At 43.3% G+C, this 23,053-nt stretch overlaps 1 protein-coding gene across 2 annotated transcripts in view; it reads right to left on the bottom strand.

Annotated features, from left to right (window-relative positions):
• Nucleotides 1–23,053, bottom strand: part of TFPI (tissue factor pathway inhibitor) — a 242,205-nt gene that overhangs the window by 169,654 nt on the left and 49,498 nt on the right. For both annotated transcript variants that reach the window (XM_069225779.1, XM_069225780.1), the window contains exon 2: nt 13,239–13,366. In XM_069225779.1, coding sequence (XP_069081880.1) covers nt 13,239–13,347 — 109 coding nt within the window. In that variant the 5' untranslated portion in view covers nt 13,348–13,366. The remainder of the gene's footprint in view (nt 1–13,238; nt 13,367–23,053) is intronic.

Genomic DNA, 23,053 nt, shown 5'->3' with positions numbered 1-23,053 from the left:
TCACGTTCAACAGTTTTGCACATGTTGCATTGAGCTCCTAGGCAGTGTCCTCGGATAAAAACTTTGAATGCGTCCCAATCAATTAGTCCCGAGGTAGCCGTGCCTTCTTTTTGTTCAAAATACTCTAACATTGCAGTACTTCATGATGCTCTGAAATCAGCATCTTCTAAGAGTTCTGGGCTCAGCTTCCACGTGGGGATAGGTTAGTGGGGAGATATCCAGCACAACCGTGCTATTAAGGGGTTATGGTCTGAGTGCATGCGCCCCATGTATACTGGGTTCTCTACTACTGTGGCAAGATTCGCTGTGCAGAATATGTAATCTAGGCGTACATTTAGGGAATGCGGGGCGGAGTAGAAAGAGTAAGTTCTGTCTTCTCTGTGTCTCTGTCACCATATATCTATTAATTGCCATTGTTGAGTCCAGTTTGCCAGGCCTCGCGAAGCAGCCACCACTGGGGATGTTGGCAGCGGAGGGAAGGAGCGTTCTAGTTCTATGTCCTGCACGCAATTGAAGTCTCCTCCTAGTATCCACGGGAGTGTGCTCCAATGTGCTAGGTGGCGCGATAGGGTGTGTAGAAAGGTAATTTGGTCTGTGTTTGGGGCATATATGGATCCCAATATAACTGTGCGCCCTGCTAGTTTCCCTTTGATGAGTACATATCTACCCTGCGGGTCTATGATCTGTTCTTCCGCCGCAAAGGGGGTGCCTGCCTTAATCCAGATGAGCGCGCCCCTGGCATACGCAGAACATCCTGTCGCGTATAATTGTCCTCGCCAGCGCTGGCGTAGTCGGGGGATTTCCTAGTCTATTAGGTGTGTCTCTTGTAGGAGCGCCAGTTGAATTGAGTGTCTTTTAAGGAGGAGTAGATGGCATATCGCCGCTTGGGGGTATGTATACCTCTTACATTCCAGGTAATTGTTGTGTATGTAGCCATGTGTTAAGTGTTGGGACTTTTTCCCGCTTCGCCCACTTATGTCCCCTGTGTTGCGTTATTTCGTTAGTTTTCCGTTCCCGGCTGAAATTGATAAAGATTGTGTATGGCCATTGGCAAAAACAGAACTTAGTTAATACTATTAGAGCAGTTAAACAACAGGTCACCGCCCAAACATTGCAACAAAGACAAGAACGTACAAGTGCGTGTCTATACATTTTGAGGCTCCACTGATAGGATTGTAGGGGTGGGCCAGTTGTGCCAGGAGATGGTGTAGTCTTAGGCCTTGTGGTCCGGTTGTGGCAGATAATTAAGATGATAGGTGGGAACGCAGGGGGACCCCCCAGTGTATTTGTTCGTCAAGAAAGAAAACCAGCAGTAATATAGATGGGGGGGGGGAGAAGTAGAAGCAGAGGGGCTAAACAACAGGCATCGCCCGCCCTCATCTTCATCTGCGCATTCAAAGCCCCCTCATGGGTTGGCTTAGGCATTGGTTAGTTGTGTAGGCTGTTTGCTCGCCTATTAGTGCGATTCGTGTGAGCGTCTCGGATTGATTGTTTCTTATAGAGTGATATGACTTTGCTTTGTACAGGAATTTTTAGAAGATTTCATCCGCAGTGGCTGGTGTCACAGGGGGTCCTTCGATAGGGCCAGATTCTGATAGGCGGTCCGGCGTAGGGGGACGGTCGCTGGTCATTTGTGAGAGTTCCGTGTCTGATCCAGAGCTCGGGGAGATGTGCCCATCGTTGTCGCAGTGTGTATTGCTTCCCTTCTCTCTCGAATTAGTTGTTCCAGGTCTGGAGCACATTTGGTTGGCCCTGTATGAGTTACGTTTCTTTTCCGGTCTCGTTTGTTGCGGCTGCGCTTGGCCTGGGGTGTTCGTTCAGTTCGCTCCGGGGTATCGGAAGTTGAGAGTCCTGTTGATTCAAGCCAGTCCCATGCTGCCTCGGGGGTGGGGAAAAAGTGTGTTTTGTCTTTAGCCAATACTCGAAGTTTAGCTGGGAACAGTAGCGAATAGATTAGGCCCAGTGATCGTAGCTTACGTTTCACAGGTAGATAAGAGGCCCTATCCCTCTGTACTGCTAAGGTGTAGTCTGGAAACAGCAGTATTTGCATGTCGTCTATTCTGGGTGGTGGCGCAGCTCTTATTGTTCGTAGTATGATGTCTCTGTCCGCATAGTGGAGGAGGCGTATTATGAATGGGTGTTGAGTGCTCCCCGGAGGCCTCACCCGGGCCGGGATCTGGTGAGCAAGTTCCACGGAGAAAAAAGGAGTGAGCGCTCTGTCTGGCACCAATCCTCGCAGCCAAGTTTCCGAGTAAGCCGCCGGTTCTCGACCCTCCACGCCCTCCGGTAGATTCACCACTCGTATATTATTTCTTCTGGATCGGCCTTCTGCATCTTCTGCCCGTCGCTCCAGCTCTGTTACTCTGGCTTGTATGTCTTCCATTCAGGTTTTCAGTTGGGTGGTCGCAGGCGTTAGCTCCTGTATTGTGGTTTCAATCTCTTTGGTTCTGTCTGATAGTTTGCGGTGGTCCGCGTGTAGGAGGGTGAGGTCGCTCACTACTCTGTCTATCTTTGCTTCTAGTGATGTGCGGGAGCGCTCTAGTGAGTCCCCAATGCATTCCACCGCAGTGAGTACCGCATCTAACTTCTGGTTATCTTGAGTTGGGAGGTCTGGTGCTTTCCCAGATCCAGCTCCTGAGTGGAGTCGTCCGGCTCCAGCCATGATTTAGTTTGTTGAGAGGTTAGTTTAGTTTCTGGTCTTCACTCTGCTCTCAGTTTGTTTGCGCACACACTACGCACTATGGGTTAATGTCCATTGGCGAGTTGTTGAGGGGGTGCACCGTGCGGCGCTAGTTCTCAACTATTAACTGAGGGGCTTCTCTATTATCAGTCTATCTTGGATCTTCAGCGTGGGTTCCGGGTCGTGTATAGACTTGCAAGGATTCACTTTTGGCGGAGGCGTCTCTGTAGTATTTCATTCGTCTTTAGTCTCCGGCAGGTCGCGTGGCTTCAATGTTGTGTTCCTCCTGTGGAGCTCCTTTTTTTGATTAGGGGAGGATTGGGCCCGCTTGTCGGGGGTGAAGGGACCGCGACCCCGTGACAGCATGTGCAGCCCAGTCGGTTAATGCCTCCCTCCGGGCCACCACTCTCCGCTCATGTGGCGCCCCATGCGTCCCCAGGGACTCCGGCTGGCTCAGAGGCCCAGGCGTCACTGTGGGTCTGTTTTAGTGGCTCTAGCAGTCGTGAATGGCCAGTGAGTTAAATTTTCTGGGCCTGGTCGCCTTCTCCCTGCTGGGTGCGAAATGAGTGGGGAAGAAGAGGGAATCAGGGGGTATCCCTTTGGTGTTTCATGCAGCAGCTCCCATGAAGGGCCTATGCACAGTTCCTTTTTTGATTTTCCTTCCCTCCTTCCTCCTTCCTCTATCTCCTCCCTCCTTAAAGAAAGGAGGGGAAGAAAAGAGGTTGGCGACCCAGGGAGGGCTCCCAGTTGCCGCGTGTCACTTCAATAGGGCCCTCTCTCACCTTCCCGCTGGTCCGTCCAGTCATTCAGGGCCCCGTGGGCATTTCCAGCATACGGCTGCAGTGAAGGGATGGGAAATGCCTCGATGCCACCTAGACCAGGCGTCGCGTTATTTTACTGTTTTGTGGGAAGGGGGGGAAGGGAGTGCCCTCTCTCACCGGCTGCTTCCAGGGGTCTCCGGCGAGGGGACCAGCAGAAGTCCAATCCTTGCGCGCGGCTCTGGCCGCGCTCGCCGCCTCTCCTCACTCGCATCTCTTGCCCCTCAGCTCCGCCTCATGGCGCGGCCCGCACGATCGCGGAACCGCTCAGGAGCCAAAGCCGCAAAGGGAGCGGCTCCAGCCCAGGAAGCCCCAGTGCGTCCACCGGGTCCAGGCGGCCAGCGCGAGACGTCATGACCCCCCCCCTGCACCTCCACCTAGGCGCTGTTTAAGCCGGTTACGGCGTGAAGTTCTACCAGCTCGCCTCCGCCATTTTAGGAGGTTTAGTCACGCCCCCTTGATACTTTAAATCTCATACCTCTTAAATTGGAGTAAAACCACTTCTTTAACCTTTTCAAAATCTTAACCTGTATGCACTTTCCCTATGTCAAACTACAGACGAAAATGGTAACATATACAGTCCATAAACACATTGAAAACAAACATTACAAAGTTTAAAGGTCTCATTTTAATGTGCTATTGCAAGCAGACGCTAGCATGCACAAACGTGCAGAGACCTTTTGTTCTGTATCTCTGTAAAACCTGTCTCTTTCTGTGTCCCTTATGCCTTTGCATGTTGTTTTATTCTCCAAAAATCCAGAATTGTGGTTTTGAATTTCCTAAGCTTGCAGTGCAGGTGCCATTGAATTCAGCACCACAAGCTTGGGGAAGAAGAACAAACATTGGAAAAGCATGTAAACACAGAAACACCAAACTGCTGATCATGTCTGGCATACACAAATGCTCTTTAACACATTAAAGTGTGTCCTGTTGGTGTTGCCACCAAAAAAGGTGCAAAAAAAAGTAGAGTGTGTTCTGCATATAGTTGATAATAAAAGATAAAGGGCCTGATTTAGGTGTCATCAAAGGGAATTCTTCATCACAACTGTGACAGATATTCCGTACGACGTATTACTATCCCCAAAGGATAGAATTGGATCGTAATACAGCGGACGGGATATCCATCACGTTGGTGACGGAGTATTCCCCTCCGTGACCATCTAAAACAGGCCCTAAGAATTCAATGTGACAAACAGATGATTCAGTCCACTTTTCAAATGAAAAAGTGCTTCAGTTATTCCAACGTAAGCACTTTCTAAAACGCAGAATAGCACTCAAAACAGCCAATAACGAGGTAAGAAATAAATAATACTCTGGGAGGGGCCAAGGCCCATTCTAGTTATACTTTTACAAATATATGTCACAGTAGGTCGTGTGAACAGGTATACTGTGACTCCAGACCTAAGCAGAGCACAGACTCAATAGCCAGGCCAAGTGAATATGCCAAAACTAGTTTCTGAATAATATGACAATTGTAGAATCATCTCCTTCTGCCCATGTAATTTCTATTGGTTTGGCTGGATTCCTGTGTACTACTCTGATCTCGCGAGGTTGTTTCTATTGAGTATGGTTTGTGTCTTTTTTTTTGTAAATGACAACAGATGCCTAACAAAAAGAGGTCATTTCTGAGGGTGTTTCTTCAAGGACGTTTTGGCATCTGACGGTGCCCTGGTTTATAGAGAAGTATTCTCTTGACCTGGGGGTATAGCAAGAAGGAAGATATCGATTTGTTTGACTCTGTAATATGATCAGTCAGTTGTAAGAGTACTTGTTGAAGGCAGATGACTAAGAAATAAAGAGTCTTCTGTAAAGCTGCAGGAATGTTTTTGAAGAGTAGGTCATTTGGGGTAGCTTTTCCCCGTAGGCATTCCATTATCAGTAGTCCACGGAAATCTGTGCACAGTATCTTTCCCCTTATGTTTTAAAAGAGACTGACTGGCATAGAGAGTGAGGTCACTCATGCGACTGGCATGTTTAGAGTTCTTGTAAATGTTTACCTGGGTAACACCTGCCTTCTGATTCATCCACCCAAACTGGAGCAAAGGGCAAGGGGAAGGAATCAGGCAATAGTGCATCAGTAAGTGAAACAAAATGGCAAGGTGCCATTTACTGTTCCCTGGGACATGGGGAATAGGAGGTTGTGAAATTGGCAACCGATGCTCAGCACAGGCGTGTACAAATCTTTTATGTGTGCCACATGTGATACTAGCACCTCAAAAGGCTGCCATGCTGCCACTGACCATGCAGATCACATTGCACATTTCTGCACTCCCGTTCACATAGCAGTCGATGTACAAATTGCACATCCCTGGTGTACCAATGGAAAATGTACATTAGGCCTCACTCACCCTTCTGCCTCCAGTCTATGTACTAACAGCAGTGGCCGAGGGCATGCAAGGCCACATCGTAGATTGTACATTTACAGGGTGGATCACAAAATAACCTACCTAATTAATATTAATCAGCCATATCGCAATTTGCAACACTTTAATTGACTGAAAATGCAGGGATGGAGGCCTGCAATGCACCGAAGACGAAAAGGGAAGATGTGCCATGTGGACTTCTTCCTTTTTACAAATCAGTTTTCACCCACTTTGAGGGGTGTCTGTGTCTGACCAATGGTTTGCCGTAATAACTGCGGTCACAAATCATTGATACATTCATTTTCGAATCCCAACTAGGAGAGGGATGCCCCTTTCACACCTCTTTCTATTTGAGCCAAGTTTATTAAAGCCCTTTGCGAGTCAGAAAGACCTTTGAAACTCACAAATGGGTTTTCATAAACAGCAAAAAGTTATTTTGCAGTCAAAAACCATGTGATTTTGCAAATTGTAAGCTTTGCGACTATAAAATACCTTTGTACATGAAGTCCAAAGTGATGCGTGCCTGGGATAGTGTCTTGGATCCAGGCGTGAAGTTAGGAAAGTCATGTTACTTCTTTGGTACACAGACCTCTGGGGTGGTAACACCACAGGGGCAGCAGGCAGCACTAAGGACCCGTTAACAGGCTGACAACATTGTGTCTTAATTAGCTGCATAGTATGCCTGGTAAGTGCCACATTTTACATGCAAAATGTACATGAGTCACTGACGTGAAAGATGACAGATCACCCAAAAATCCAGGCTGGACTCGCCACTAAGAACAGTCTAGCTAATGAGAACTGTTGCGAGGAGCTGGACTGGAAAAATACATTTTGATGTTAACCTGGTTCTCCTACATCCTGTTCTCAAGCAGGCCCACAGCTATTTCAAAAATGTCCCTCAAACAAGGACAAAAAACTGAACACTGGTCATGAACTCACAGGATACGAGTAGGCATTATCCAAAAGCAGTGACATAACAACGAGTACTATTTGGCGAAGAGGTCTTTCAAGTGTATTCCCACTATCCCTCTGTAGTATTATTTTTGCCTAAACTGAATACAGCTAACAAAGCTTCATGTGTACTAATTTGGAGGAGATGTTGAGTTAGATAAGGAATTGATGGTCCAATTCTACACTTAACTGGGCTCTAATCTAGACTAGCTCAGTCGAGCTGGATTTGGAATCCATATTGCCAGAGATGCTCTGGTCATGTCAGTCTCAAAATAATCACTATAGCTTGTCCAACATAACAACACGATGGACACTACCACTTCCCACACAGAACATACAGCTAGAGACCACAAAATAATACTGCATTATGAGAAACAATGCTGAAAGAGGTGTAGTTCCATACACATGTGACAGGGATAGCTTTGTGTAAAGACTGCCCATAGTGAATTTAGGCCAAGTAAAGTATGAAGTTCTCTGTAAGTGATACAAATTCTCGCCAGAGAACCCATTAGACGAGGTGGCATATGGTAAACTCTAGTCCACAATGGAGCTGAATATGTGGCCAGAGCTGAAACCAGACCTCAAGCCAGCCCGGTGGAGCCAGACGCGTTTTGATTGCAAGGTAAAAAACAAGGGGGAAGTAACCTAGACTTCTGCGGTAAATAAATAACTTGAGAAATCTCCGTACACAGTTAATGTAACATTGAAAGAAATTTATTACATCATATATTTCTTTGAACTTGTTATTCCAGACATTTGCATGTAAATTTCTTTTAAACATGTCATTCTATATATCAAAATTGCATACGTCTAGATAGGTGCTCCTACTACAAACAGTGAAGGTGCTGAGGTGCAAGTGAGTGAAGGTGATATATACAATGAATGCAAGAAGTGGTCAGACAAAAATTGGGGAATTCACAGTGGCTCCCGTGGTCCAGGAAGCCGTGGAGTCTCACAAATAATTTTTTATTCGTATAATCCACTCTTAGAGATATGTCGACGTTTCGACACCGTATTGGAGGTGAGTCAAAGAGGGGTCATCATCAGGACAACGAAATTCGGATTGGTAGCACCTAAATTCCAGTGTGTGAAAAACCATCTAGGTGGTCAGGGGCATCTACACAAATTGAAAAAGTCCCAGGGTCTGGGGGTCTAAACTTATCTCGTGGAAAGTGTGTGGTCGTAGAACCATGGAGCGCCAATGTTGTATAGGGCTCAAATTGTAAGTGTAGCGTTAGTCCCAGGATCACTTGTTGGTCACCTAACCAGGAGCGCCGAACCAATCATGGGCTCGGGGTATTGATTACTGGTTGAACATCCAGCTGGCAGGCGTCAGTGGAGTAAGTGGAACTGTGTTCCGAGGTTATTCGAAGAATGCTGGGGGTGTACACGATGTACACGATGTATCCTGTATCACAAAGCAGCCGCACGTGGAGTGTGCGAGGCATCTCCAATGGAGCAATGAGGGAAGATGTAGGGCAAGGTGCTGAAGGAAGAGCCGGCCGAGTTCACCCAGGGTCAGTTAGAGAAGGACAGCAAAAAAATGAACAATTTTTCATCTCTGCTTCTCACATTATCTTAGTAGGATATCCTTCTTTGAACCACCTTGACTTTGACTGTGACTGTATTTTAAATTGTTTGTCCTATGGAACTGCCTTTGTTTATAGTGCTGCTAAAAATGCTGCCTTGTTTCCCAATTCCCAAGTCACATTGTATCACTCAGAGAAACCGCCTAATATCTTACCCAATTTACATGTGTAAGGAAAGGGCTTTTTTCCCTGATCACACACACACCCAAAATTCTGGGCTAATGCTGCTGGTTTTTTACTCTGAAGTGCACTGGGCCCTGCTGACCAGACCTCAGTGTATGTGCTCTGACCCCTAAAAAGATATGTACAACTGGCTATTACCTGACTGGCATTCTTAGCATATTTATATGTCCCCCTTATATGGTACTGTAAATTAAATGTCATCGGTGGACTAAACCACTTAATGAGCTCCCACTGCAGTGACATGGTGAAACAAGGCTCTAGCTCTGCCACTGCAGCCTAGTCAATCAGCTTTTAAAATGACAGCTTGACATGGCAAAATAACCCTTATTGCTAAGTCTAAACGTCCCTTTAAAAAAATTATAAGTCACCCCCAGGGGATACCTTAGAACAGTGGTTCCCAACCTTTGGTCCGGGGCCCACTTGAGGTCCATGAAGGGGGTCTGGGACTGCTTAGAAAATTAAATAATATTAACAGAATAATAAAGTGTATATCAATAAAGTGGCTAAATATACAATTGAAAACTTTAAAACATACTGTAAATGTCAAGGAATTTAAACTTGAAAGCTAAAAATTAAATTAGTATCCTCAGAATCGTGGGAGCAGTACAGGTGCATCAAACAGAACATAGTATTGGTGATGGGTGGCTTCAATTGAATTCAGAAAAGACCCAAACTTCCTATTAAAATTATTTTGTTTTATTTTTTATTTATATTTGTTTGCAAATTAAGTAAAATGTGTTATAATTTGTGTATTTGTTTGATGAATGCTTGTTTCTGTATACTTTGTGTATTGTTTTGCAATTCAAATCTCTGGCTTCCATTAATGGCTCAGTGGGGGATCCCTAGACTACAATAATGATTCACTGGGGGTCCCCAGGTTCCAGTAATGATGAAGTGGGGGTCCGCAGAAGTCAAAACCTTGAGAGTGCTAATATTAAAAAGAAGGACATGCTTCTTTTATATTTCACATGTCCTAACAGCGAAAACTCACAATTTCCATTTCAATGTAGCAAGGGTTTGTAGTCCCATTGACTAACTTAGTGTTACAGATGGCTAAACGTTAAGAGATAACTTCCATTTTGGACCACCTAATATAGTGTTTTGAGTGATCAAATTAATACCCACATTAAACCCAACATATTGCTGAAGTTAGACTTAAGTTCACTTCTAATATAAAGGTGACTTTAGAAAGTCATCACTTTCTTGCCCCAAAGTTCTAGTAAAAGTTTCTGATTAAGTACAGCAGTTGTCGAGCAGAATGTACCCAGGTAGGACAGCATTGTGCCAGCACTGCAGGACCAAGGGTGCCTCCTTCCTGCGCCTGGCATGGTCGTGCTGTTTGGTACACAAGTACTGGATGTCTGAGACGATACAAGTAGGAGCTATCAAGCATTGAGCTTGATAGCACATCACAACTCCGTCTCCTAGGAATAATAAAGAAACCCCAGGGGAAGAAAAAGCAGTGGAAATTTACACAGCTCTCACTGGTACTTGCAGAGAGGTGAGTGGTCATGGAGTGGTTGAGAACTAGGGGACCCTAGCTCCAATGCTGGTGCAGAGACGTGACTGAGTGGGCACTGGTGGAGGAGACACACATTGGCTTAACTAGGAAAGATCACAAAGTAATGGAAGACTTGGATATCTGGGCAGAAATCATCACACATTTCCAGAAGGGAGGAGAGGGAGGGCCAACAACAAAGCCAGAAACCAGAGCATAACAATGGAAACTACTAGTAGCTCCCACAGGGACCAAAAGAGAAGTAAGGGGGAGGCGGTAAGGTCCAAACACCAGGAGGGTTTGAGGAAAATTCTGGATCATACAAGGATCTGAGGAGTATAGGTGAGACTCAGAATGGAGAGCAGAGCAGACCCACAATGGCTATATATAACTTTGAGCAGAGAGATGTGAATGTATATTGTAATACTAAGGAACGCACTAACCTAATCTTGGTTGTTGCATAATACATAAAGTCAATGATGTTGAGAAAACAAATAAAGCAATAAAGAGTTAAAAAAAAGTACAGCATGTGTCACCTAGGAAGTCTGCAGCCCTCCTCTTTGGAGATGTGAATTGCTCCCAGCAACAGGGAACAAAAAGCTTCTTGATGTGACCTCCTCCTGCCAGGATTGACAGAGGGCTAGATCGCCCAGTTTCAAAAATACATCTGCAAATGCTAGTCACGCTGTAGCCCGCCATTTTCTTTGCATAGGTAGGCAGGCTAGAATATCTTCCAGAGGGGGAAAATCTATTGCAGAACCGGTTTTCCAGGAGAAGTAACCCATCAAACAGAACACGTATCGGGGGCGTACCTCCGAACAAGGGAGGAAAGGTTCTGACATCTTGGATGTGGGCAGAGACATGCACAGGAAGTGATGTAAGAATGGATAGGATTGCCCCATAAGAATTGTTCCCTCAATTGCTAGTTAGGACTCTCAACGCAAAAACTTGAAACTGGCATAAAAGCTGCACCCATGAGTACCAGCCTCAGAACACTACTAGACACTGACAGGACATAGTAAGAACTACACATGCTGAACCTGTGTGCCTCAGAAAGAAAGGCTGCACAAAGAAAGACTGCACGTGCTGAACCAGAAAGGACTTCAGAAAGAGAATGGCTGCTCCTGCTGTTGACTTCCTGGAGGGAAAGATACCAAGGGTCTGATCTGTTCTCTCTTGTGCCAATGACCAAGGAGTGGACTCCAAGAGCTAGGGGGCTAGCTGCCTGTTAAGCTTTAGGAACTTAAAAGCTCAAGCTGTGCCCCTGCAAAGTGCCCAGCTGACCTGTTACCACTGGACATGTCCTGAACTTCGCTGATGCAGCCCATGAGAGCGACTCCTAGACTTCAAGAGGTGCCCCCCACAACCTGGACCTCTGGAGGGAGCTAGAGCATACTCCTTCTCCAAACAAAACTGTAACTTGTAAGCCTAAAGCTAAAATATAACAGGTTTTGGCACAGAACTGGAGGTTCAAACAATACCACTACTTTGTAGGTAGCCTTAAACATACATCAAAAACCAAAGCTTCCACCGGATTGCTGGACATCGCCTGTCCATCAACGTTGAACCCAATGCCAGACCCAAGCTGCAGAGGACCCCTCCAATAAGCCTGTCAATGAGAAAAAGAGCCCCAAAAGTTTCTGAGTGCAACGGTAAAATCTTGACTGAACCAACCTGGCCCCTGCATGAGGAATGCTCTCCATCAAGTTCGGCATCAAACTTTGACTTTGGCCCATACCCTTTCATCCGAGGCTCATAGACTACCGCTACAAGTGAAAAGCAGTAATTTATAACACTCTATAAGGGCCAGATGTATCATTAATTCCAATGGCAATTACCAAATTTCACTTTTTTGCGAATCGCTATTGGAATGTATGAAACTCTAGGAGTTTCATATAGCGATTCCTAGGGCTCACAAATGGGCCTACCTCATTAATATTCATGAGGTAGGTCGTAATTTGAGACCCATTGGCAATAGCTACAATCACAGGGATGGTGGCCTGCTGGGCTGGGCAGACCACCATGTCGGTAATTGCTTTTGAATACATTGTTTTTTTTATTTTTTTATTCAGCCCGTTTTCCTTAAAGGAAAATGGGATGCGTTTAAAAAAGAAAAAAGAAAAGTTTTCTTTTCATTTTTTAAGAGTAGGCAGTGATCCATGGGACCACTGCTTGCTCTTAAAAAATGTTTTTGCATGCATTCACAAAGGGGGAGGGGTCCCTTGGGGACCCCTCACCCTTTGCGAATGGGTTACCACTAATTTGAAATTGGCGGTAACTGCGATTGTTGTGCGACTGCATTCACGGTCACAAAACAATCATACATGCCTCTGCAATTCGGTATTAGGAAGGGACACCCTTGACAAAGCCCTCCCAAATACCGAATCAGTATGTAGTCGCAAATCCAAGAAGTTACCAAATCGCAAATTGGAATTGATGCATACCAAAATGCAGTTTTGCGATCGGTTGGGCTGTTCGCGCTTGCAAAAATGTTTGATACATTTGGCCCTAAATGAATTGAGTGATTTATGGAAACCTTGCAAAACCCTTGGTCAGATGTTTGTACTTTTTGCACCTACTTAAATATAAAAATATATACTATTTTTATAAATTGGAGTGGAATTTTTATTGTGTTGTGCTTTTTAGTTATTGACTGTTTTGGCACTGGCAAATGCTTTACACTTGAGTTAAGCTTAACTGTTCTGTGCCAAAGGCTACCCTTTACTGAATTAATCCAATCCAATGGGATTTAAATTACGGTGGATGGGATATCTGTCACTGTTGTGACAGAGTTACTCTGAAGCCAATACCTAAATCAGGCCCCTAGTCTCTTATTTTTGCAATAGATATTTTTCAATCTTACTGAAAACAGAAAATTGAGGTTTCTTCCATACTATTCTTCACCTAGAAAAGTGACCACTTTTCCAGAAAGCTGTATTTTTTCCAGACATAGGCATTCACTCCACAGCAAACACACCAGTCGTGCAGTAAATTTCAAAATGTTGAATAGAATCTTGAATCCAACTTGACTCAAAGTCCTGTTGATATGACAGTGTCACAGGGATAAGTAAATAAAAGAGCTTTAACGGGACCAGCTTGATTTATTCAACCATACAAATCCAATTCATTAATTCAAAGACAACCCACCAATCTTACCTGAATTGTATTGCTGTTCTTCCTCCTCCTCCAAAGCTTTAGTCACACTGCATGAAAAACAGGCCAGCAATAAGGGTACGAAGGGCCATGACAACCTGTCAATCTTCATTATATTAATCTTTGTTGTGCTAAAATAAAATCGGTACACTAAGATGTAAGATCGAGCCAAAGACGATACTCACACATTTTTGGTGTATTCAGACTTTAATCACCATATAGTTGTACAAAGATGACAGGTATGACAAATGATACCAAGAATCAAATCACTCTGCACAGGGTAGCTCCAAGAAGCAGCTTGACTTATTTATGAATCACACACTTGTATGTGCACCTGCGAGAAGCATGCTAATGGTTTGAGGGAGTCTTGGTACAAGGGGCTTAAGGGGAGCTTTAGGCTAATGATTAATGTTGGGTGATTTAAGTATGATTCAAGTATAATTTTGGCGTACGTTTAATCAAGATTTAATTAAGAATTACTTTAGGCGGGGGAGTGGCAAACAGCATGGCGGGCTAGACGTGCCCGGGATGAGCTCCGGACGGGCCCATTGATATCCTGAAGTAATCCTGCCCTTCGATACCGTTCAAGACCTTCTCTGACGCATCAGGAGGTGAAAGTAGCAGGGGAGAAGACGGAGGGCAGATAGCGGAGACGTGGGAGAGATGGAAAGGGGCGCTCGCAGCGTTGAAGCTCGCAGAAGAAAATGGCGGTGAGGCGGAGGAGAACTGGGACGACACGTGAGATTGGGCGCAGAGCCCTACAACTTCCGGAATAGAAAATGTGCGTTTCGGACCCAGAGGTAGAAGAGAATCACTCCAGAGAGATGGCACCCTTAAACCAAGCCGAACTGAATACTTTAACGTTGACTAAAGAGATGGACAGAGACAATGAACAGTGATGGTGTTGAGGGCAACAAGTTGTTTCACTGAAGGGGCCCTCCTTGGGCTCTGAGACACAAAAGGCCTGGCTGGAGACTCTGACTTGCCCAAACTCCCCCATCCTCTCGCTCTTTCCTTTCTACTTCCTGTCCTTCTAACCTTCTCCTAGACTCTTTCCCCTCCTTCCCCCCATTCTCCCTATTCCCCCCCTTTTTTCACTGTATGTATGTATGGTTGAAAGTAGTGCCCAACTTTTCCAAAGTGAGGTGATACAAGACAGCCATCACTGGCTATAGACATAATATTGAGAGACTTTGTTGAATGGGATGAATGAGTGGAGTGACTGATTCCGTTGAGGACAAAACCATTTAATTTTAGGGTAATATTTGTTTACTATGAAGCTGGGGGACAACTTGTTATGTTTAGGATGTTTTGTGACATGGGGAGGACACAAGAGAACATGTTACATCTGCTGCTATGCCTACATCTAATACTAAGATAAAAGCACAAGTAATGCTTGCCTGGAATGTCAATGGGTTGGGAAATAAAGTTAAGAGAGGACTGGTAGTGACCTTTATAAAGCAACAGAAATCAGACATGGTTCTCCTGCAGGAGACGCACCTCTGCGGTAACCATTGTCACTTTCTTGCCCGTGGCGCCCACACCATGCTAGCAAATGCCAGGTTTACATCTGACGCAGGAGGAGTAGCTATTCTTGCTCGAAAAAGTTTACCCTTTCAGGTCAATAAACAATGGCTGGACCCCAATGGAATGTATGCTGCGGTGCTGGGACATTGGGGTAGAAAGGCGGTCACTGTCATTAGTGTTTATACACCCCCCCCCCGCCACGTACACTTCCGTAGCAGACATTTTACTGGAAACAGAATCTACACTACATTTAATAGGGGGAGATTTTAATAATGTACTGGAACATGCGTTAGACAGAACATCAGTAGCCACCGCCAGAGCAGCAACCAGACCTACGCCCCTGCAGCAGTTAGAGGACATGCTGGGGTTAACAGATAACCCCAACGTAAGAAGTTATTCCTATCTCTCAGGGGCCTATAAAGTCTTTTCAGGCTAGATTATATATTTACACTTGCAGAAGAAGTGGGAAAGATACAAAGGGCAGAATATCTAGTGAGGGGATTGTCCAACCATTCCCCCCTATGGGTTACTATTGGTTGACGTAGAGACAGGGGCTCCACGTGGAGACTGAATGCCTGGGAACTGCAGGACAATACACTCCTGTGGGAAATTAGAACGGACACAGAGCTGTATTTTAAGGAAAACAAAAATACTGTGAGGTCGGCGGCAACATTATGGGAAGCATATAAAGCGGTAATACGAGGTAGAACACAAAATATTGTTGCCTACAAAAAGAAGTAAATGCTGGAGGCCCAAAAAGATATGGGAATTAGGCCTGGGATTATTGAATGTGTGACTTTACTGTATACAGAACCCTGCCCAGCAGTCTGGGTTAATGGCAAGTTTTCGCAGGAATTCTCCATTGGTAGAGGCACTAGACAGGGTTGCCCACTTCCCCCTCTTTTATTCGACCTTGTGCTGGAACCTCTAGCCTGTAAGGTCCGTGAAAATCCCGGTATAGAAGGTTTCAGATCCACTGGCTCACCCTTGGATGGGGAAAAGATTTCTTTGTATACTGTTGACATACTCCTGTACCTAACCTACCCCTCCACATCACTTCCGACCATGTTTCAGACTTTTGAGACATACAACGCACATTCTGGGTATATCATAAATTGGGCAAAGTCCATACTCTAAACAACTCATTTGAACGAAGAAGATAATAACACCCTCTGTAGGCTGGCCGAGCAACTGAAAGTGACAAGAGAGAGGTTCAAGTATTTAGGTGTTTATGCAGCTCTCAATGCTGTCCGAAGCCTAGCAGAAAATATAGGCAAGGTTATTACAAATTTTCAAGCAGATACGAAATGATGGAAAACGCACCCTCTTGCACTTATGGGCAGAGCAGCCCTGTTCAAGATGATTAGCCTCCCAAAGTTCCTATATATACTGCAAAATACATATTATAAACTGACAGAAGACCTCTTTATCACAGTTGATAAAATAACTCAGTCTGTTACTGTGGAATGGGAAGCATCCCAGAATAAGTCTGCAAACGTTACAATGAAATTGCTATAACGAAGGTCTTGCACTACCGGATCATAGGGCATATTACTGGGCTAGCCATCTGTTGGTCATTACTGACTGGGGATGTGTAGAGGGGACTCACCCTATCTATGCATTGGAAAGGACACAATTTCAGTGGCACTCTTACTTACATTATCTCTATGTAGGGGCGGGAGTGGGACGTCTACTGCCCGCCACATAGGTGGTTATAGAGGTGTGGCATAGAGCCAATGGGCGTATAGGATGGGCAAATAAAATAACAAGAGAAACCCTGTTATGGGTGGGCAAGAAACTTAAGGAAATGGAAAAGCTGCGTGACTTCAATGAATGGGATAGCATAGGTCTATTCAAGATAGACCTTTGGGAGGTAGGAGACCTTAGACCCTTCCCATCGCTCCAACAGGAATTTCAACTCCTTGACACACAATATTTTAAGTATCTACAACTGCAACACGCATGGGGGCGGAAACACTTCCAGATGACCTACCAGAATACTCACCCCTTGAAGGAAGGCTATTGATGGGGGAAATACCTGAAAAAACTGTCTCTACCATATATAGAACCCTCACTAATAATAGGCCTGACAACTTACGGAGACTCAAATGCCAAGGGGAAGAGGATGTGGGCGAGTTTGAGGAGGTAGAGTGTGAGGTTCCGCTCATGTTCCCTAGAGAAGTGGCAAATAAGGCCAGGCTCCGACTCATCCAATTCAACATAGTCCATAGAATCTATTATGATAGAGTACATTTACATAGGATGGAACAAGCTTCCTTCCCCCGTGTCTGCGTTGTAACACTCAGGATGGGAGTTTCTATCATACTCTCTGTGGGTGCCCGGTGATACGTACATACTGGCGGACACTGCTTGATGAATTGGGCAAGATACTTGAAATAGTAATGCCAGAGGACCCCAAATACGTGCTGCTGGGCATTCCCATTGATATTGATTTGCCTCGTATGAAACTCTTACTATGCAACTTTGGATTGGTAACAGCAGGAAGGGATTTGGCGAGACACTGGGGGGCACCTGAGGTACCGACCCTGATGGAATGGAAGAGAGGGATGGACTCATTTATGGCAGCAGAAGGGGTGGTATGCGATAGTCGGGGTGCCCGTGCAAATTCCAGAAAATATGGAGCACACAGATCAATTATTACGATCTTGAAACAAGATCAGAATCTTGATTGCAGCAGGATGATTGATGAATAACCTATATGTTACCTACCAGTTTGCAATGTTAAGCAAATGTACATTATTTGGTGATACTTGAATGAAGTCACTGTCCTCCGCAGAAATGTTGGTCATGGAATGACATTCATGCTCTCCCTGCTTTAATGTTAAAATGTTGTACATGAGACAGACGTTTTGTTGTTCTTCTACTGAAAAACTCATTCATAATTTTTTTTTATTTTTTATTACTTTAGCCATTTTCTGCACCTTATGTCATGTTGGCTAAAGCTGTAGACATGCAAAGGTTGAGGGTGATCTATATTATTCTTTCTAGGTTTTTTCAGATTTATATTTCTTTCCCACTGCATTCTTTCCCCACAGCTACCCTGACTCACAGCCATATATGTGGCACTCAGGGATGGGCTTGCAATATATTACCTCTAATTCTGAAAAGATAAGTAGTTGGTAGGAAAAAGGAACAACATGTTGTCCCTTCAGTGGAGGATTTGGGGGTGGTGTTGAAGGGCCAGTGGTGTGGAGCGACGGTAGTGGTTGGGTGCATATATAAAAAAAGAAAGATGTATATTTCAAGCGCCATACTTTCAGAATAACATTAGATTATGGCACAAACAAGACAGACTAAACAATACCTGCTGAATTGTATTAAGATCATAACACTGAATGTCAGTGGGCTTTGGTCCACACCAGAACTCTGTATTGTATTGAAAAAACCTACTTATCTAACATCTCTGATACCCTGCTTAAAAGAAAAACATCTATCTGGGCATGGAAGTGTGAACTTATGTCAACTGGATTTAGCACTTACAAACCAGTAAACAACTATGTGTGGGATTGCCTTGCTTGCTAAAAATCATAAATGGCACCTGCAGTGGTCTAAAGGTGATACCCCGGGGTGATGGCTTACTGCTCAGATTCTTAGGGATTCGGTTTCTGTAATGATATGTGGTATCGCTGTATCTAATACAAATGATCCAGTAACATTTCAACAATTACTGCTGGAAATACCTAATTGGTCAACCAAATTGGTTATGAGGGGATATTAATCTCACCATTGATCCCCATCACATATTCAAACCAGTTTTATGCTGCCTATCGCATCTGGCATTGCAATGCTGCAAACCTACACATGATGAGCTCCTGGAGTATTGTGGATGCTTGGCATGAGCATTGACCCTCACAGCTTGGATTCACATTTTACTCGGCTACTTACAAAACATGCTCCAGAATAGATGTGTTTTCCCCCAATACAAATACTGACATTTTCATGCACACAGTATCTGGTCATAATCCATTCATGCTTTGCATTTTAAGGAATAGTTTAATATTGCAGTATACCTCAACAAAGACAAGGATCTAGTCAAATGTGGACCATATCATTCTACATCTTTAGTAAATTCAGACTGTAAGATTTACATTAAAAATATTGTTAATCAGATATTTCCCTGGATAGTGGTTAGATCTGGTTAGACCTTATGCAATATGGTCCTGTACCCTTTAGGGACACTACAATGCATACTTATTTAGAGGTCTCCATATCTGATGTATTATTCGTTCAGGGTTGCTTGGCTGGGATGATTCTCTGGATGCCATAAAGGCATTTAATAGGGCCTCCTGGCCATTACTTTGGTATGTTCTGAGCAATACTGGCCTCAGTGTTAGAAAGGTGAGATGGATTCTAGCGTCATATGAAGATCTTACAGCTACACTCATCTACATGAGCAAGTTATCAAAGCTTTTCAATCACAAGAGGTACTCACCAGGGCTGCCCTCTCTCACATCAGTTATTTATCTTATATTTACAACCATATATGCAACATTTGAATAGATCCCCTGATATTTCTCTCTCGATTCTTAATGGAACTCCAATTAAAATTCTAGCCTATGTTGATGATGTTGCTGTATTTACATCTAATCCTATTATTGCCCTTCTGCCTATTGAAGACAAAGCAGAGAGAATTGGTGCTGGTTAGGATATTTGCTGAATATAAGTGAAACATAAATCCTTTCTAATCAGCAATATTCTAATGTAGTTACTTGCTATGTTTCATCGGCTATGTATTTCAGAGCTAAAATCTCCACTAATATAATGAAAATGTATCAACACAATTATGCAACCCTAATGGGTGACAAGGCTTCAAACTTACAAACATGGAATAAGTGATCTTGAGGGATTAAATGAGATGCTATGTTATTAAAATGGTTATAATGCCTATAGCAAGACTGAAACTCAGGAGTTAGTTAAAAATACAACTCCTTAGAAAAGAAAGACAGTAGTATTACCTGATTTTAGGAACTATTAGCAGGTTGCACATGTATTGATGCACTCTCTATACACAAATATGTGCATAATCAGATTTTTGATGATGTTTATTTGCATTTTATAGGAGGGGGACTCTGGTCATAGCAACCACCAAAATAAAGAGAGAGTTTGGAACCCCAAACTTGTATGCTTCAGACATGCATTTATTTACAAGAAAAGGCAAGATCAGCTATTTTGCTGTCTTTCACTATCTAGTAGCCATGCAGAATGTACGCTAGCAAGTATTTTGATAGGAATTACTTCAAACGACCTTAATTGCTGGAAAGAAATAGAATTTGAAAATGTGGGGGCCTAAGTTCTTAGTGGACAACTTATTTTATCAGAAACTATAATGAAAAATAGGAGGTGGTACCCATTCTAATATATGTGCAAAACTGTAGATTGACACGCAGTATCTCTTTTCTTGAAAATCAAGAATACAAGAGAGTTAGTCCAGCACCTCGATAAGAAACGGTCAATTGAGTGAGGGATCAGTTACTGGAATGCCTGCATTTGTCCAGTGAAAAATGTCCCTGCAGCGATCCAAGAATTTTTTTTTTTTTTTAAATGGGAGCAGGAAACATCAATTAAGATCAATATTAAAAGGATGCAACTTTACGCCCAGTTACTATTAGATTATACCCGGCTTTTTTTCACAGCAGGACCTTGAATATCTTAAAACTCTGCCCTAGGTGTACTTAACCCAGGAACTGGGTTCACATGACATGGCTCTGGCAGAGCATAAAAGAATTCAGGAGTGAGTGTCATAAATATGTGATGAATTGTCTCAAAGTACAGATGAGTCCAGACATAATATCAATTTTGTTCTGTAGTACTGGCCTACTCGAAATTCAACCCAAATCCGTAAGATGATGCTGGTTTATCACAACTGCAGTTACAAGGACAGTAAGCATCACCTGTAAGTGAAAACCCCACCACATTTTTTGGCATGGCTGTTAAAAAAACAAAATGCATGCAACCTGAATATAATGTATGCAATGCAATTAAAGGATGGTAATGCATTCCATAATATCTGGAAGTATTATGTGAATTTTACTGGAATGAATTAAGACATTTTCTCTAAAGGATAATTAAAAGATTGTAATGCAATAATGAAATTGAATCAATATTTTAGACATTAAATTGTATATTGGTTGGAATGTTATTTTCTTCATCATGTCCTCGGCTCTCTTCTGTCATATCATAGATCCGTTCTTAATACTGTGGATCAGGTTCCAGATTAGATCCATAAAACAAGACAGAGATCTTGGAGTTAGTTACAGTCATCAAATTAACAAAAAGTATCAAGTGTGCCCATCTTTCAATCTTATGAAGAATTTAACCTGCGCATTGTGGGATGCAAGGCCCTGCTTTGACTGACTTAGTGTTCATGCACAAGCATAGCCTTGACCTCAGAGTTTTTATATGGTGTTTTCACCCCTCCCCGGCAGAAGTACCTTCAGTTGTGTTAAAGATAAAAGATTTGAGATCGAGAATTTTGCCTAATATATGACTACAAGGAAGGCAGCCCCATGTTTGGTGAATACAGAGCTTTTATAGCCAACAGTAGACTAATTCATCATGGGGAAGATGTGCTCTGACATTACGAATAGGCATCATCAGCTGTAAGTAACCCAAGCAAACATGCATATGCATGTCAAAGTCATAAAGCATGTTGTTTATGTACAGAAGGCCATCATGTTTTATGTGTACACCAATAACAACTCACGCATAAAAGCATTGTGTTTATTTCTTGGTGTCTGGCTGCAACGCACATTAGATAAGGACATACCAGATACTGAACAGAAATATTTTTTCAGGGCTCAAATTATGAAACATAATCCATCTAAGACAGACAAAGGCACAATATCACATCACATCACATTTATTAACCTAATAAGGTGAGAAAGTGCTACAAGAAGTTGACGGTAGAGGGAATTTGTGATTAAATGCCCATGCCATGGAATTTTCATAGTCCTCTCCAGGTGCAGCATTTATTTGATGACATGGAAAGGTACTCTAGCCCCTCTGTTTTTGAAGATCAGCACCTAGAAGCTTGACAGGAGTCGAGTTCTCTCAAAAAAGGTACTGAACTGCTCAGATAAACAAGTGTGGAGGGGTGGGGTCTGCAACACGAAGAAATGGTGGGTGGAAATAGATTTGAAAAGCAGCAACACTTAGAAGGGGAGAGGATGTAGTTGGCACAATGGTCAGAGCTGTTGGTTGTGGATCTGAGGAACTGGGTTCTAGTCTTGGAGTCGACTCAATATCCTGTGATTCTAAGTGACTCACTTAATCTCCCCATGCCTAATAATCCAAAATTAATGATTTGTGTAATGTAACTGAATAGTGCAACTGGTGCTCATGTAAAGCACTCCGAGACTAGTTTGAGCTTAAAACAACTGCAAAAAATAAAGTGCTGGTGGGATTTGGAAGAAGCAACAAAGTAAAAAACAACTAATGAAGGGGCAGGCTGGACATTAAAAAATGGGTGAGCTTGAAGCCCTTTATTGTAAATAATAAGTCTTGCAAGCGAGAACGCAGGCTCAACCTAGAAAAATAAAGATGGGTACACACCCACATGTTAATTCCTTCTTGCATCTTTGCCTCTTTTGCAACAACTTCTACATAAGCGGGTGGTCACTGCTTAAAATTCTGTTATCGGTCATACTCCTCTCGAAGGTTGTCACAGCTAGTCAGACTATGGCTCCTCAAGAATGTACAAGGATCTAACTTTTCCACAAGGTTTATTTGAAACTGCATATTTCAAAAAAGCTAGGTTCAAAGTGCATTTAGTTTATTCACAAATATGGTCATCTATTCTGTACAAGTTCAGATTCCTAGAGGCACTAACTATACCACCTTATGGCATAATCCATCTTTACAAAGCTGTTCCCATTATTTTAATGCACTAACCTAGTTGCTTACAAATTTGTAAACTTTAGGACTGCCATTTGAGGATCCTACTCTTTTTTCCTTTTCAACATTTTTTTCCTGTTTTAGAATCCATAACACAGGATTTTTCAAAAAATTACATGAGACTACTTGACCCCCAAAACCTATGTTTTGACACCAAAATGAAGTATAAAGGTCTCATGGTTCCTGAAATATTACATCATCACTACAACACATCCGCCATTTTTTAAAATATCATCCAGAAATAAATCAGCCTGTATTTGCAATGTCTACCCAAGCTAATATACTTCTCTAGTGATACAATAATACAAATCAAAAATGAAAATCTCTGGACAATATTTTTTACAGAGGTATATCAAGGAACCAGGACTATAAATCAA

The sequence above is a fragment of the Pleurodeles waltl genome, chromosome 3_1, assembly GCF_031143425.1.
Source record: "Pleurodeles waltl isolate 20211129_DDA chromosome 3_1, aPleWal1.hap1.20221129, whole genome shotgun sequence".
NCBI lineage: Eukaryota > Metazoa > Chordata > Amphibia > Caudata > Salamandridae > Pleurodeles > Pleurodeles waltl.
The sequence above is the reverse complement of the archived record's forward strand: the minus strand, read 5'-3'. Positions and strand labels throughout refer to the sequence as shown.